We start from the raw sequence: 15,374 nt of genomic DNA, 5'->3' as shown, positions 1-15,374 counted from the left end.
ATATACNCCAAATTTATAAGCATAAATCTATTCTAAACAGCTCCAAAGATTTATTTTCACACTTCTGCTTATTAATAAATATTTTTGTATTCCAGGTCATCGGCAATGTTTGGAAAGAATTCTATTTAAGATAAAAAAAGAAAAGAAAACATGAACTTAAAAACACCTGTTAATTATCATACAATAGTTCTCATTACACTTAGCTTTTAATCCCCAGAATTAATTATTTATTCGACGAATTGAACGTTCTTAAAAAAGCCTTCATTCCAATTTATACTTTAGTTCTCATTTACTTTCCAATTCTTTATTTTGTTATTTTGTTCTGAGAATTATAAGATATAAATTAAATTTATGGTCCCATTTATAGACTTAACCAAAGACTCATTAATAGACTTATTCTGTCTAAATTTCTCCTCCTGTTTAGCACATTAAAAGATTATAGTATTAGTTTACAGATTTATTTCTTGTATCATTTATCTATTCTCCAATCTTTTCTAACATTAAGCAGTATTTCCAATTTTGTTATTGTCACATAATGCCTTCTAGATTAAGATTTAGAATTGCTTTAGAAGGTATAATCATAACTTATTTTTTTTTTGTTTTCATTAATTCTGATGGTGTTTTATTCTGTAAAGAAATTCACAGTATTCAATTCGCTAATGGCATTAACCTTTTTTTAAACCATAAACGAATGCAATGAATATTTCATTTATCATCATCATCATTCTCTTCAAGAAAATCACTTTTTAAAGTTCAAAGTTTCAAAAAAAAAGTAAAAACATTTCAAACAGGAAGACAAGAAATGCATTTAAATTGCTACCTTTTACGTATTCTTGTCTATCTGTTGGATTGCAGGTTAAAATTGAAAGAGAAAATTAAATTTATTTTTCAATTTTAAGATTACTCTATATTATCAATTCGGAATTTTAAATCTAATATAATAAATTGCTGAAATTGAGAATATGGACGGCGTGTCGTGATTTCTCAGCAATCTTAATTGAAAATTGCAATAATTTTAACTCTTTATATTGATTTAAACAATTTTTATATACAAGAAATTTTCACGATTCTTAATTAAAAATTCACTTCTTCTATATAATCATCATTCATATTTAACTATATCTATTTTATTACAGATAAATATCAATGACGAAGAGTAGAAAGTTGATTCTCTTCATACAATAGAAAACAGTTTGATTCAAAACATCAAGTATTTTCATTTTAAATTACTTTCATTACTTACATTTATACGCACGCATATATACATACTGTATATATGTTTCCAAATATCTAAAAAATAAATATTTATTTATTTATTTTTATTTTCTAACGTAAAGTTTTATAGTTAAAATTTGCAATGCACGTCTCTTAAGTATTGAAATCCAATTCCATGAATGTAAAACTTTAAAATTCTTTATCCAAATCCAAAAGATTCCGATTTTAGTTATTACAAAATAAGTCAAAAAAGGAGAATTTAAAAATTCTTATTCTCAATTTTTTGTTTCCATTATCCAACATTTTTTATAGAATAGAATTTCAGGAAAACACAGTTCTTTTAAAAATACTAACTTTTAAATTGTAAAATAAAATCAATACAAAACAAAAGAAAATATGAATTAAACACAAACAAAAACAGACTAATCAAAGTGTATTATTTAAGTAAATAAAATAAAAAATAAGTAGAATAAATAAAATCTATATAAACAATAAAGACAATTTCAAATGTAAGATATTAAACCATCGTTTCTTAATATAAAATTACAAACAAAAGTTTTTATTCTAATATGAATAATTTATTAAATTATTAATTTAATTAATAATCTGAATAGGGTATATATTTTTAATTAACAAGCATATATATAATAATAATAATTGCCAAGACTTAAAAAGGTAGGCATCATCTACTATACACCAGATAAAATATTACATATTGCATCTGTTCATCTATTATTATCCATTGTTATGATTATATTAATTCTAATTAATTAGTTTGCTCTAATCATCTACAATGATGATTAGAGAAAACTAATTAACTACTATTTGTAAATATTTAAAAGTGAAATTTTCTGATAATTTAGCCTTATGTAAATTAAATTTATTTCAAATATATTGTGAAGGATCAACTTTCACAATATATATGAAATAAATGAACTTCAATGATCATATTTTTGATATCCAGCAGCGTTTTATCACTAAATTGAATGCAGGTGTTTTGTTTTTGTATCTGGTATACATCTATACCTGGTATGTCCTAATACCTAAATAAAAGTGTAGCCACAAATTCTACTTTGTCTCCTGGCTGAAGAGAAACACCACCCTTCACTTCAGACATGTGAAAGAATAATTTCTTTCCTTCTTCTGCTTCGTGAGACAAAAATCCAAAATTTCCTTTTATTGTTTCTACAGTTGCCTGGGGTAAAAATTACATTTAATTAAATTTAATATTTTGGCTCCGTGTATAATAATAAAATTTACCTGGAAGTAAGTTCTTATGGCACGGATATTAACAGCACGATGCTGTCCAGTACTTTTTACTATTCCTATCTGAAACTGAACCACATCCCCTTTCTGTAAAAATTCATGTTTGTCAGCAAGACTAGTGATACCAAATGGATATTTAGGACCTTCCTCCATGTTTTCTATTAAATAAAATCAATTTAAACTGTCATAAATACAATTACTATAGAATTATTTAATTGAAAATGGAAATTAAAATACCATCAACCGTCACTTGTATTAAGCCACAATATTCATCTTGCTCTGGATTAAAGCAACGTACTGGACGTATGATGATCCCATTTAATACTTCTGGTAATACTTCTTCATTTGGAATAGTTCCTGTTGACAACTTACGAACATTGTCAGCACTTAATTTTGATCCTTTGCATAATAATGAGTATTCTACTTCTTGGCCAATCTCCAATGAATTAATGTTACCCTCAAATACACTATGCCAAATAAATAATTTTATTTTATTGAAAACTTTAAGAATCTATTATAAGTAAAAGAAATATTTATAATAATATATTTTGATAGCTAACTTAATAATAAAAACTGATATAAGACATAGACAACTATAGCTTGATTTCTTTAAAAATAAGCTCAAACAATATTTTTATTTTTGTAATATTAAGTATTGAAATGTTGTTATCAGAATAAAGAGACAACAAAGAAAACTTTTTATTTATAATATTATTGCAACTCAATTTCTATGTCTGATTTATGAAATATATTTTCATGATTGATTATTGTTCTCTATAATTCCTATGCATCTGGGTGTCTTGAAGCCATTGTACCAGCCACTACCTTTTGAATTAACAATTAATAAATCAAACATAACATACTAAGTTTGTTTATTGTGTAAATAAGTTTTAAGATTTTTAGAGGTTAAGATAATTTTTTTAAAAAGTTTATACAAAATAAAATAATCAGGTCATATATATCAAACAATAGCTAATTCCATAAACTATGAGTTCAAAGAATACTCTATTCAACATAGTAGTCTTATATAATGCTCTAGTCAAATTCTGATTGATGCTTTGGCAATATTAAAATAAGAAACATAAAACACAAAATATAACTATTTTCTAAATTTTATATACTTAACCTAGATTAAATATATATATATATATATAAATTATTATATTAAAATTTATAGTATAATCACATCATTAAAACAAATTTTTAAAATAGAAGAATGCACAATTTCATTTTGTATATGGGAAAAAATAGTAATAATTATTATAATGTACTTAAATAAATCAAAGCAACTAGACAATGAAAATCAAGCTTTATCAATATAAAAAGAACATTTACTTTAATGGAGAACCATATTTTTTAGTTGAAATAATTCTTGATGGCATTGAGATCATAATTAAATGAAAAAAGAAAAAAAAAAACTGATGTGGAACTGTCACTATCCAGAATGGAAAGAAAAAATTGCATATTTGTGACATAAAATTTTCATGATCATATACCATGGAAACAAATTTCAGCAAGAAAGATTAAAAGTATTATATTAATAATTGCTACATTTTTTGAAATTAAAACAGATATTTTTATTATACTTGTTTTCAGCCATTATATCTTTACAACTATATTTTGAATTATTGTTTTGTCTTTCCATACAAATATTTTCAGAGAATGATTAAAAAGTGACTAAAAAATTATAATATTGAAGAGACAGTCTCCCTTTAAATCTTAAATATATTATCAAACTCAATATAAAATATATTATCAAACTCAATATAAAATAAATTAATTCTTGAATGTAAATAAGTTATTTATTTTGTTACAAATAATTTCTTTTTATATTAATTCTAATTAATTAGTTTGCTCTAATCATCTACAATGATGATTAGAGAAAACTAATTAACTACTATTTGTAAATATTTAAAAGTGAAATTTTCTGATAATTTAGCCTTATGTAAATTAAATTTATTTCAAATATATTGTGAAGGATCAACTTTCACAATATATATGAAATAAATGAACTTCAATGATCATATTTTTGATATCCAGCAGCGTTTTATCACTAAATTGAATGCAGGTGTTTTGTTTTTGTATCTGGTATACATCTATACCTGGTATGTCCTAATACCTAAATAAAAGTGTAGTAAAACTCTTTCTTATCCAACTGCTCCCAAACAACATATACATAAATCAGGGGTGCACAACCTGCGGCCCCTTATCAATGTTTATGCGGCAGGGGACGATACAGGCCAAATCCCTTCTTTTGAAGTTTCTAAGTGTAGAACTTTTCCCTTTCACAAAGTCATTAGCACCCAACTGTTTTATAACCTTCCCTGAAGTGAAAAATGGGGAGTTGTTCTATAAATAAGTCTATTTCTAGCTAACGCTTTCTGGTTTAGATATTGAATATTTTAAGTCTAATACATAGTATTATAACGATTTTTTGAAGAATCAAATCAAATAAAATGATGTTAGAACGTCATTTCCGATGTTATCGGGAAGTTTCTATTTTGGTGGGAAATCTTCAATTTTATACTTTGGAAAACTTGCTTATTAGTCTAAATAGCGTCAAATAACAAAAATAAGTGAAAATAGCGCTGAAAAACCATGAAAATAACGATTTTTTAGCATTTGTTTACATTCTAGATTCTGATTGGTATAGTCGAATTTGAATCAATCTTTTCTGAAAAGACGCTTATTCGTCAACCTAATGTCATTCAAACTAGAAAAAACTAACCAGAGTTCAAAAAGGAATGTACAAAAAGCTATAAAACCAATAATTTACAACAATATCTCTCCATAGACAAAGAATAGAAAAAAAATTTTTCACATCAAATTTATTATTATTAAGTTGGACCAAGAAAATTAATACTGTAGTTGGAATAGAGTCATTACGACTAAAAGGAAGCCATTTGCATTAAAATATTTTGGATTTAATAATTATTACAAACCGCGTCAAGCCATAAACTTGTCAACAAAGAGGGTTGTAAAATGATTCCGTGTAGCTAGAAAGCTGCGGTTTTTTTTGTTTGAAAGAAAACAGATATATTTAGGTTATTTAAGTAGTAAATTAATTGGAACTTTTTATTTACTTTTATTTTTACATTCTTTTTTTCGTAAATTTAAAATTAAATTATTATTTTTAATTTTTCACCTTGCTGAAAAACCACCTTGGGGACAGGCAAAAGGAGTTAGTCCAGTATCATTGCATAATTCACCAACAGCAACTTTGTGCAAAGAAGCTGGGATTTGAACGTCTGCTGAAAGATGTCTATGATACTGTGAACTTAATCCGCCGTCATGGACTCAACCATCGACTCTTCACATCATTTCTTGAAGAAATAGATGCTGATTATGCTGACCTGCCCACGTATACTGAAGTTCGTTGGCTGAGCAAGGCAACAGTCCTCAAGAGATTTGTGGAGCTATTGGGGCCTATTATCACTTTCCTCAAAGAACGGGGGAACACTACAAGGAATTTGGAGGGACAAAGATGGCAGTGTGATTTAGCTTTCCTTGCTGACATTACTGCTTATCTAAACGACCTTAATTTGAGATTGCAGGGAAAGATGCAACTTGTTTCTCAGTTGACAAGTAACATCAATGCATTTATGACCAAACTATCACTTTTCAAGTCCCACATGCAATCAGAGAACTTTACACACTTTCCACATTGCAAGGCCATGAAAGAGAAATACCCACATATGAAGATGAATTACTCTGACCAAGTTAACACCCTCCTTACATCATTCAATGAGAGGTTTGGTGAATTCCAGAAATACAAGATCTACCTGCAACTTTTTTCAACTCCATCTGATGTGAAAGTGGAAGATGCCCCTCCAGATGTCCAATTTGAGTTGATAGACATCCAGTGCAGTGATGAATTGAAATCACAGTTCAAAAATTCTAATCTCCTCACATTCTACAAAGAACTGCCAGATACATCATTTCTAAAACTGAAAGACAATGCTCAATTTTGTACAAGCATGTTTGGCAGTACCTATGTATGTGAACAAGCATACATAGATACTGCCAAACAAGCTTGCAAGTTTTCACTTATGAATTTAAACAAGTGCAAAACATGGAACAGGTTAACCAACAAGAATTTGGAAAATCTGCTGGTTGTTTCAACATCTGCCATTACACCAGACATAAAGAAGATTGCCGCAAGCATCCAATCTCAGCCATCGCATTAATTGCTTGGAGGTCCGACCCCCAGTCAGTAAACTTAATCCTAATTTGGCCCTTCTTCACAAAAGGTTGTGCATCCCTGCATAAATATACATTATTTTTGACTCTCCATCCTATGGGCACTAATGGGTTTGACCAGACTCATAATGGGAGTGACTAGATGAAAATAGACTCACATGAAATTATTCCTGGGGTTGCCCACCTGGACACGATGTCGAGTCCTATTTAAATATTAAAAAAAGTAAAAATTACCTGCAATGAAAAAATATTTCTCGATCATGATCTTCAGTTTCAATAAAACCAAAACCATCCTTCAGTGCGGCTATAAACCCTCGATGAGTACACTTATACCCATTCATACTATTTCTGTCAATAATCTTTATATCAGTTGCTACCTGATTTGCATTAAATGATGTCAAAGTGAATTCAACCTGTAATAAAAAAAAAAAATCATATTACATGTAAAAAATATGAAAAATCATTAATTCAAAAGTTTGCATTTATGTTTACAGTTCTTACTTTATCTCCTAAATGAGGTTGACACTGATAATCACAATCTTTCAAATGATAATGAATATGTTTCTTTTTATTTTGCTCATTATAAACTATAATTCCTTCATTATTGCAATCACCATTACAACAAAAGTTGAATTCATTCTCTCCTGAACAACTTTTCCTATCATTAGATTTCATATCTTGAATATTTGCTTCTTTTTCTATTATTCCACAAAGTCTTTCAGACAAATGGTTTTTAGAATTACTTCCTGAATTATTTTTTACAGATCCTGGGGGCAATTTACGGATTCTGATTGCTTGGAAGCGATGATTTGATGAACATTCCTGGAAGAAGTTTTAGGAAAATTAATTTATATTGTATAAAACAATTTTTTTTTTCATTAATAAGATATAAATAAATTTATAATCCAAGTATAATGTATATTCATTTTCAATAATCGTACAACTTCCAAAATTTATAATTCATGTTTCATTAAATGCTTTACAAAACAAAGCTTTTGGCTTTGAGAATGTTTTTAACTAATAAATAATAATTTGAATGCTTTATGCATATATGTAAATTACTAGATTAGCATTTCCTTTATTAATAGAACCGAAAACAGGTATCAGATTTTAGCCTATCACAATTAAAACAAATAATGCCTTAATATATAAATTTAATCTGCAAACAATTTACATTAACATTGTCAATATATCAAATATATGGAAGAAATATTATTGCCAGATACAATACTACTAATAAAACATTGCTACATATTTATAACAGTTACTAATCAGGTAACAAAATGCTAATATAATGCATCATTTCCTTTTCCTTCTTTCTATAAATTAGGAAAATAAAAAAAAAACTATTATATTATTATTAAAATATACTCATTTAACAAATGTAGAACTAATAACTGTAGAATAACACAAGCATAAAAAAAATAATTAATGAAAAACAAACATTTTTAATTNTATAATGCATCATTTCCTTTTCCTTCTTTCTATAAATTAGGAAAATAAAAAAAAAACTATTATATTATTATTAAAATATACTCATTTAACAAATGTAGAACTAATAACTGTAGAATAACACAAGCATAAAAAAAATAATTAATGAAAAACAAACATTTTCAATTGCTTTTAGCAATCATCAACAGTTTGTAACTTGAAAATGATTGATAAAAGTAATTAAAAATGTTTTTTTTTCGTTAAATTTACATTCTTTGCTGAAGTTTTGGTTTTTATGCTTGTTATACTACATTAATTTTTTCAAACCAAAACAGAAACAGGAAAATATTTGGAATGAAGTTGGTTTATTGAATAACAGTTATACAAGTATCTATACAAACATTGCTAAACCCGATATAAAATATAGCTAAACACCAACCGTATGCCGAAAATCTTTCGGGCTAGTTTAAGGCTAATTACTAAATGAATTACATAACCAATTTGGCTCTAGAGGTAAGCGTTAGGCACCATCTCTTATTAACATTAATAATTATAACTAAATTAATTAATTTAAATAATTTAGAACCGCTGGGAGAAAAAAATCGGCCCGGAGCGGGACTCAAACCCACAACTCCTGCTTACTGTGCAGATGCGTTGCCAGTTACGCTATCTGGATCTAAATTATTTAAATTAATTAATTTATTTATAATTATTAATGTTAATAAAAGATGGCGCCTAACGCTTACCTCTAGAGCCAAATTGGTTATGTAATTCATTTAGTAATTAGCCTTAAACTAGCCCGAAAGATTTTCGGCATACGGTTGGTGTTTAGCTATACAAGTATCTAGGGAATTATGTAAGATACAACAGAATTATAAATCAGCCAAAAGTACATGGTTAGCGAGAAATAAGTTTCCCATTTCAGAGAGCTCTGGAGTGTGTGCTACTGTTTGAAATGAGACAAAATTTGGACTACAGCTAATTCAAATGATGTGCTTGATATTTATTAAATAATATAAAATAGTACAAAAATCCTTCAATAGGTGGTGCTGGAGGACAGAAATATTGAATATGGTGCACAATATCAATGTTGAATATGTAAGCACTAAAACTGCTCAATATGTCTGTCCTCCTTCCTTTTAGAACAATGGGCTCTAATCAAAAACCATACTAACCCCTATATTCACCAACGAGAGTTAAACAGAGAGTTGACGAACTCAAGTTTAGATGTAGATTACAAAGTCAGATTATGAGTTACTCTTCTTTCGTATTCANTTTCTCCCAGCGGTTCTAAATTATTTAAATTAATTAATTTATTTATAATTATTAATATTAATAAGAGATGGCACCTAACGCTTACCTCTAGTGCCAAATTAATTACGTAATTTATTTAGTAATTAGCCTTAAAACTAGCCCGATGGATTTACGGCATATGTTTGGTGATTAGCTATATTACATCGGGTTTAGCGATGTTTATATGTAAGCACTAAAACTGCTCAATATGTCTGTCCTCCTTCCTTTTAGAACAATGGGCTCTAATCACAAACCATACTAACCCCTATATTCACCAACGAGAGTTAAACAGAGAGTTGACGAACTCAAGTTTAGATGTAGATTACAAAGTCAGATTATGAGTTACTCTTCTTTCGTATTCAGATAAAAGTAGAACTCTAGAGTTTCACTACTCTAGAGTTAATGCTTTAAAACAATCCTGCGTTCAAGATTAAACAAGTCTTCTTTCGTAAGCAGAATCTTTATTGGTTGAAAGCAAACATGTGTAGAAAATGGCAGAAAGTGAAATGGAAAATAGTGCATGCCAAACTAAAATGTTCCTGTGGCATAAAAACGTAGAACCAACAACAGTTGTTCCATCGGTGACATCGGATAATTTTTCGATGATGTAGAAACTAAATTGTGACCAATTCGTTCTAGTATGTTTCTTAAACTCTCTTTTGGCAAACAATATCGACATAGAAAATCATAATCGTCCAATTGTTCAAGGTCATTTCTTCTTGGAAATAATTCGCCGATTTCTTCGTTCCGTACAATCTATTTAATCTAGATATTTCAGATTTACTAGCATCTTGGCTTCGTCCTAGTCAAACATTGCCGTTTTTCTTTGAAATAGATCGCTTTGCGCAAGCATGAAACCTAGAGTTATCGTCTACTCACCGATTTTCTAGAGTTAGAGTTAGGGTTATTGTGTTTGACTTGAGATTCAGAGTTGGTGAATACCAATTTACCAATAACTCGAGAGTTAACCCTAACTCTAACTCGCGTTGGTGAATACGGGGGTAAGACAGCATTTCACAGATGCACAAGTAATCAGCCATTATTTTTCTACAGCATGGCCTCCTTGCTCACTGGATATCACCTCCTTGTGACTTTTGGTTATGGGGTTTCCTGAAGGACAATGACTACTGTAGAAGACTTGCATCTGTGCTAGATCTGAAAGACAGCATTCAGCACCATGTTCTGGATATTCTGGCAAACTCACTGCGTTCAGCTGTGGAAAATAGGTTTTGCAATTAGAGCACATGGTTCAAAATGAAAGAAGACATACTGAGCAGTTTTAGTGCTACATATTCAACATTGATATGTGCACCATATTCAATATTTTTGTGCTATAGTGCCACCTATTGACGGATTTTTGTACTATTTTTTTATTTATTAAAGAAATATCAAGCACATCATTTGAATTATCTATAGTCCAAATTTTGTCTCATTTCAAGCAGTAGAGCACATTCCAGAGCTCTCTGAAGTGGGAAACTTATTTCTCGCTAGCCCTGAATTATCTAATCAAGTTAGGTATTCTTCAAGAATCATGAAGTCAAATTATTAAGTAATTAACTATAAATAGTTCATTAACAAGAGAAATGCTACACCGAAATAATATAAACTGAAATAAATTCCAATAATTGTAAAGTATTCTCAAATGTAAGATATCCACTGCAAAAACTATTTTCTTATTTCTGGGAATGTAATATACAGACCAATGATATTTCATACATTGCCTCATTTTTTGTTTAAGTTTGAAAAACTTATAAAGAGCACACTTTTTGATATCAAAAACTTGTGCAACTTGTGCATAAAGCCAATAATAATATCAGTTTTTAAATTAAAATTTTGATTATGTAAACAGGCAATTTTAAACAGCTGTCTTTTCACACTGTTAGCATTAATATATGGTTAATGGCGTGCAATCATCATCAATTATCGTCATCATAATTAAATGTTGCTTTAAATGTTAAATATTCATCACTTTAATCATTATTTGCTCACAATATAATAGTTTAACTTGCTAGTATTTCTTACTTCAATAATTTAATAATTGTTGTTAAAGGCAATAGCAGACAAACAATACTGAATGAACAACATATTGACTGATAAATCTTCAAGTTACACTAAACAATAAAAATATATTCTTATAATATTAGAGTTGATGGCTGGATAACAAAGACTGTTAAGACATCAGCTTACTGCTCTGGAGGACCCAGGATCAAATCCAGACGGGCAACCCCAGGAATTTTTCTTAGGTAGTCTACTTGGATACTCTGAGCATCATCCCCACCTAACTTAACCACTAAGTCATCCTCACCCACAACAAACATGATTAAAAATGCCTCATAATGTCCACAGACAAAGAAAAAAAGAAATAGAATTTACATTAATTATTACTTATTCCACTTAATATTAATTTAGAATTTACTTACTCCACTTAATATTATTATTATTATTATTATCAGTACAGACAAGTTCCAAAGTTATTACAATAAGTGGAACAAACAGATATTTTTTATTTTCTTTTAAAATAGATATTTTGGCATTTTATGAATTTCTTTTTATAAAGGAAAAATTATAATTATTTTTTCTAAAAATTTATTTTTCAGAATGATGTAGCAACTGCTAATAATTCATCTTACTAAATACCAGCTCATTACACGGGAAAAGAATGTTATTTTATATGGAAGTGTCTAATGATTACCTGGACAGAAACTAAGAGGATTTTTCAACTTTTGCTAATACATTGCAAAATACTTCATATATTGTAGCAGCAGCATTACCTTGAAATATTTTCTAATTCATGCATGTTATAGAATAAATTATTGCATTCACAACTTTAAATTTTTTAATTATTCAAAAACAATTATTCTATCATGTTTTTTCTGCTTTTTTAATAAGTGCATATATATTTAAAATAAAACCACTGATAAAATTTTGAATGTATAATAATGAGTTAAAAAATTAAATTTTTATTAAGATGAACTATAAGGTTTCTAAAATTATAATTTCTTGAAATGTTATTAACCCACAATTACATGCAATAGTGGTGATTTTCTGCACCTACTAGTTTTTTCAAGCATTTTTCACCAAATTAATTTACTTAGCTGTCCTTCCATAATATTCTCATGTAAAAATTTTCCTCCTCAAAAAAGTACTGCAAAAATTTGGTACTTTTGCATATATAATTGTGTACAATTTTTTAAATTGTCACATGACTGGATGTATTCATAATGATTTTCTATTCTAATGCCATTCTTAATGACTTGACATCATTAAAAATGATGTCATGGAGATCTCTCAAGATTGCTGCAAGAGAGTCAAAATACAATGAATATTTGTTAGCTATGCCTGACATAATGACCTCAAACACCTGTCTCCACATGACCTTCAACAATTTAAATGTTTTCATGGCTTTATTTCATACCTGAAAAATTCAGAAAGATCATTTTCTAGCTCTGAGAAACACCTCAGCCCCCATCATTCATTTCCAGTTAAACTTATTTCAAATTAGCCCATGCTATTGCAAAGTTTCAAAGTCTACTGGAGCCATAAAAAAAAAAAAAACATTGTTCTGTAAACAAAACAATATCTCAAAAACTTAACAACACAATGTTGAAATGTGGTACAGTACATGCAGAGATGACACATTACAGGAATTTTTTCAGAATCACCAAACTTGAGGAACAGCAATTACATACAGTGTAATTACGCATGAAAAATTAATAGAAAAAAAAATCTAACACCTTAAGCATGTACAAGTGTTAAAAAAAGGCAGATATGATCACAGGTTAATATCAGGCTGGTCTGCAAATAATTATGAAATGTTTTTCTAGTTTTCTAGTAACATAGGTTTCAATTTTTTAAAATGTGAAAAAATTTAAAAAATTGAAAATTATGTTACCAGAAAAATAACAAAACAGTATGACACATCAATTTAAAAAACCCAGTTTATCTAAATTTATACACAGTTTATGAAAACTGAAAATTATTGATTTATTGTGAAAAAATACCAAAATGAAGATTAAAAGAAAATAATTAATATAAATACCTGCATTACTGTAAATTCTACTTCATCTTGGACATTGAGTGTTTGAGTGGAATCCAAAAGTTCTGATGTTCGAAAGTAAACTCTTGAATCTTTATGCTCACATTTTATAAAACCATAATTTTCTTTCATTGCAACAATTACACCCTAATTTCACAAAAATGTGATATTTATTGAAAAATTCATTTTTAATAAATATAAAAATAGTCAAGTTAATAAGGCAATAATTGATTACTAGAGAACTGCATAAATGAAAAATTCATTTATTTGAATTTTTCATTTATGCAGTTCTGAAGTATTTGAAGTATTTGAGTTTTAATACTATTGAAAATGTATTCTGAGAGAATTATCAATCTGTAAAGAATCAAATAATGAAAAAACCAAACTTTTCATATGTTGTAATACTACATTTTTCTAAAATCATTGTAAATAAGGTCTAAGATTTTTCTAAAATTAATACTACTTTAAATTTTTATTTATAACTTCAATCATTTGTTAGTACAGTGGGTGATTGGTTAACAAACAATTTGGACTGCAAACAAATCAAACAACAAACACATGTTCAGATAAACACCTGAAAGAACAAACAATAAGTAGCAACGATGCATTTAAGATTTGTAAAACTAGGCCTATATTTTACTGGTATCTATGAATGGTTTAAGGAACAAGACTTTCACAGTTGTATATATAACCTTTTTTTGCATTAGCTGATTTTTGTAAGTGATTTTCTGAACTTTTTATTTTAAAAAACTGATATTATAGAATCTAAAAAAAGTGTAGTGTCAACAACTGTGTTCACTATAGAAACTTAGCAAGAAATAATAGCCAAGGTAGAGAGTGAGCAGAAGATGTCTAATGTTGCTAGGCAGTATGGCTTCAACAGGTCTAAAGTAGGCACAATCTTAGCTAAGAAAGATAATCAAAAAGGCTCAAGTAGATAAAAATGTAAGAAAAATCACATCTGAGAAAAAAAGATTGCCATCCATGAAAAAATGGTGAAATTGCTTTTAGTTTGTTATTACATGTAAATAAACATATTAAGAAATTACATAATAATTATTTTTTATTTGGAGTTGCCAGTACGAATTAATCAAATTCCCATAAAAATATATGGTAAATTAATAATAGGTTAACGAACAATTCGGGTAGCAAACATTGCCTTTGAATGAATTATATTCATTAACCGATCACCCACTGTATATAGTTCATTATTTTCATATTAAAACATCTTAATTCATGACATGTTATTCTAAAAGTTATTTTTTCTACATAAAAAAGATATACAGGTAAAACTTATGATAGTTTCTAAAAAAAAGTGAATCATTAACATATTTAAAAATTTAAGAATGTGTAAATACAGTAGAGCTTCATTTATCAGAATGAATTCCAGTCGACAAGTTTAAATTTTCGCCAGTGCTGTGGCGCTGTAATCTTTGGCTATGTCTTCGGCTACTCAAATATTTTACGTTTTTGATACTAAATTAACTTCTGAAGTATAATTTTTTATTGTTTTTATATTTTTCAATATATTTATTTTGTTTGTACAAAATTTTAAAAAATTTTTTAACGATACAATAGTCTTTGTTAGGCTTAACATTGATGAAAATTCAATACGAAGCGACACGCAACAAAGAAAAATTTCAACACGGGATAAATTAATAATTTTTTCGTACATAATTGGTTATCCGAAAAATAAGTTATCCAAACAACCCCAGTCCCCAATTGATTTGGATAAACGATGCTCTACTGTATTCACAAAATATTTTTCTATAATATGATTAACTTGTCATGTATTTATGTAATTTTAAGCAAGCATGAAAATACAAACTTAAATCAAGTAAATAAATTTGATGTTTAATTTTGAATTTCTTTAAATATTCAATTTTTGTTTAGAGTTTTGATTTATTTTTGAATTTTTTCTATATTCTTGAAT

The 15,374-nt window shown here is 28.1% G+C and overlaps 1 protein-coding gene across 1 annotated transcript in view; it reads right to left on the bottom strand.

Annotated features, from left to right (window-relative positions):
• LOC111636613 (cold shock domain-containing protein E1-like) overlaps positions 1-15,374 on the bottom strand; it is a 92,917-nt gene that overhangs the window by 2,723 nt on the left and 74,820 nt on the right. The window contains exons 10-14 of the mRNA XM_023381895.1: positions 13,445-13,588; positions 7,183-7,503; positions 6,916-7,094; positions 2,719-2,948; positions 2,476-2,639 (exon numbers count right to left, since the gene is read on the bottom strand). Of these exons, the coding sequence (XP_023237663.1) occupies positions 2,476-2,639; positions 2,719-2,948; positions 6,916-7,094; positions 7,183-7,503; positions 13,445-13,588 (1,038 nt within the window). The remainder of the gene's footprint in view (positions 1-2,475; positions 2,640-2,718; positions 2,949-6,915; positions 7,095-7,182; positions 7,504-13,444; positions 13,589-15,374) is intronic.

This window comes from Centruroides sculpturatus, unplaced genomic scaffold (genome assembly GCF_000671375.1).
Source record: "Centruroides sculpturatus isolate CEXI.00-Female unplaced genomic scaffold, Cexi_2.0 scaffold678, whole genome shotgun sequence".
NCBI lineage: Eukaryota > Metazoa > Arthropoda > Arachnida > Scorpiones > Buthidae > Centruroides > Centruroides sculpturatus.
The sequence above is the reverse complement of the archived record's forward strand: the minus strand, read 5'-3'. Positions and strand labels throughout refer to the sequence as shown.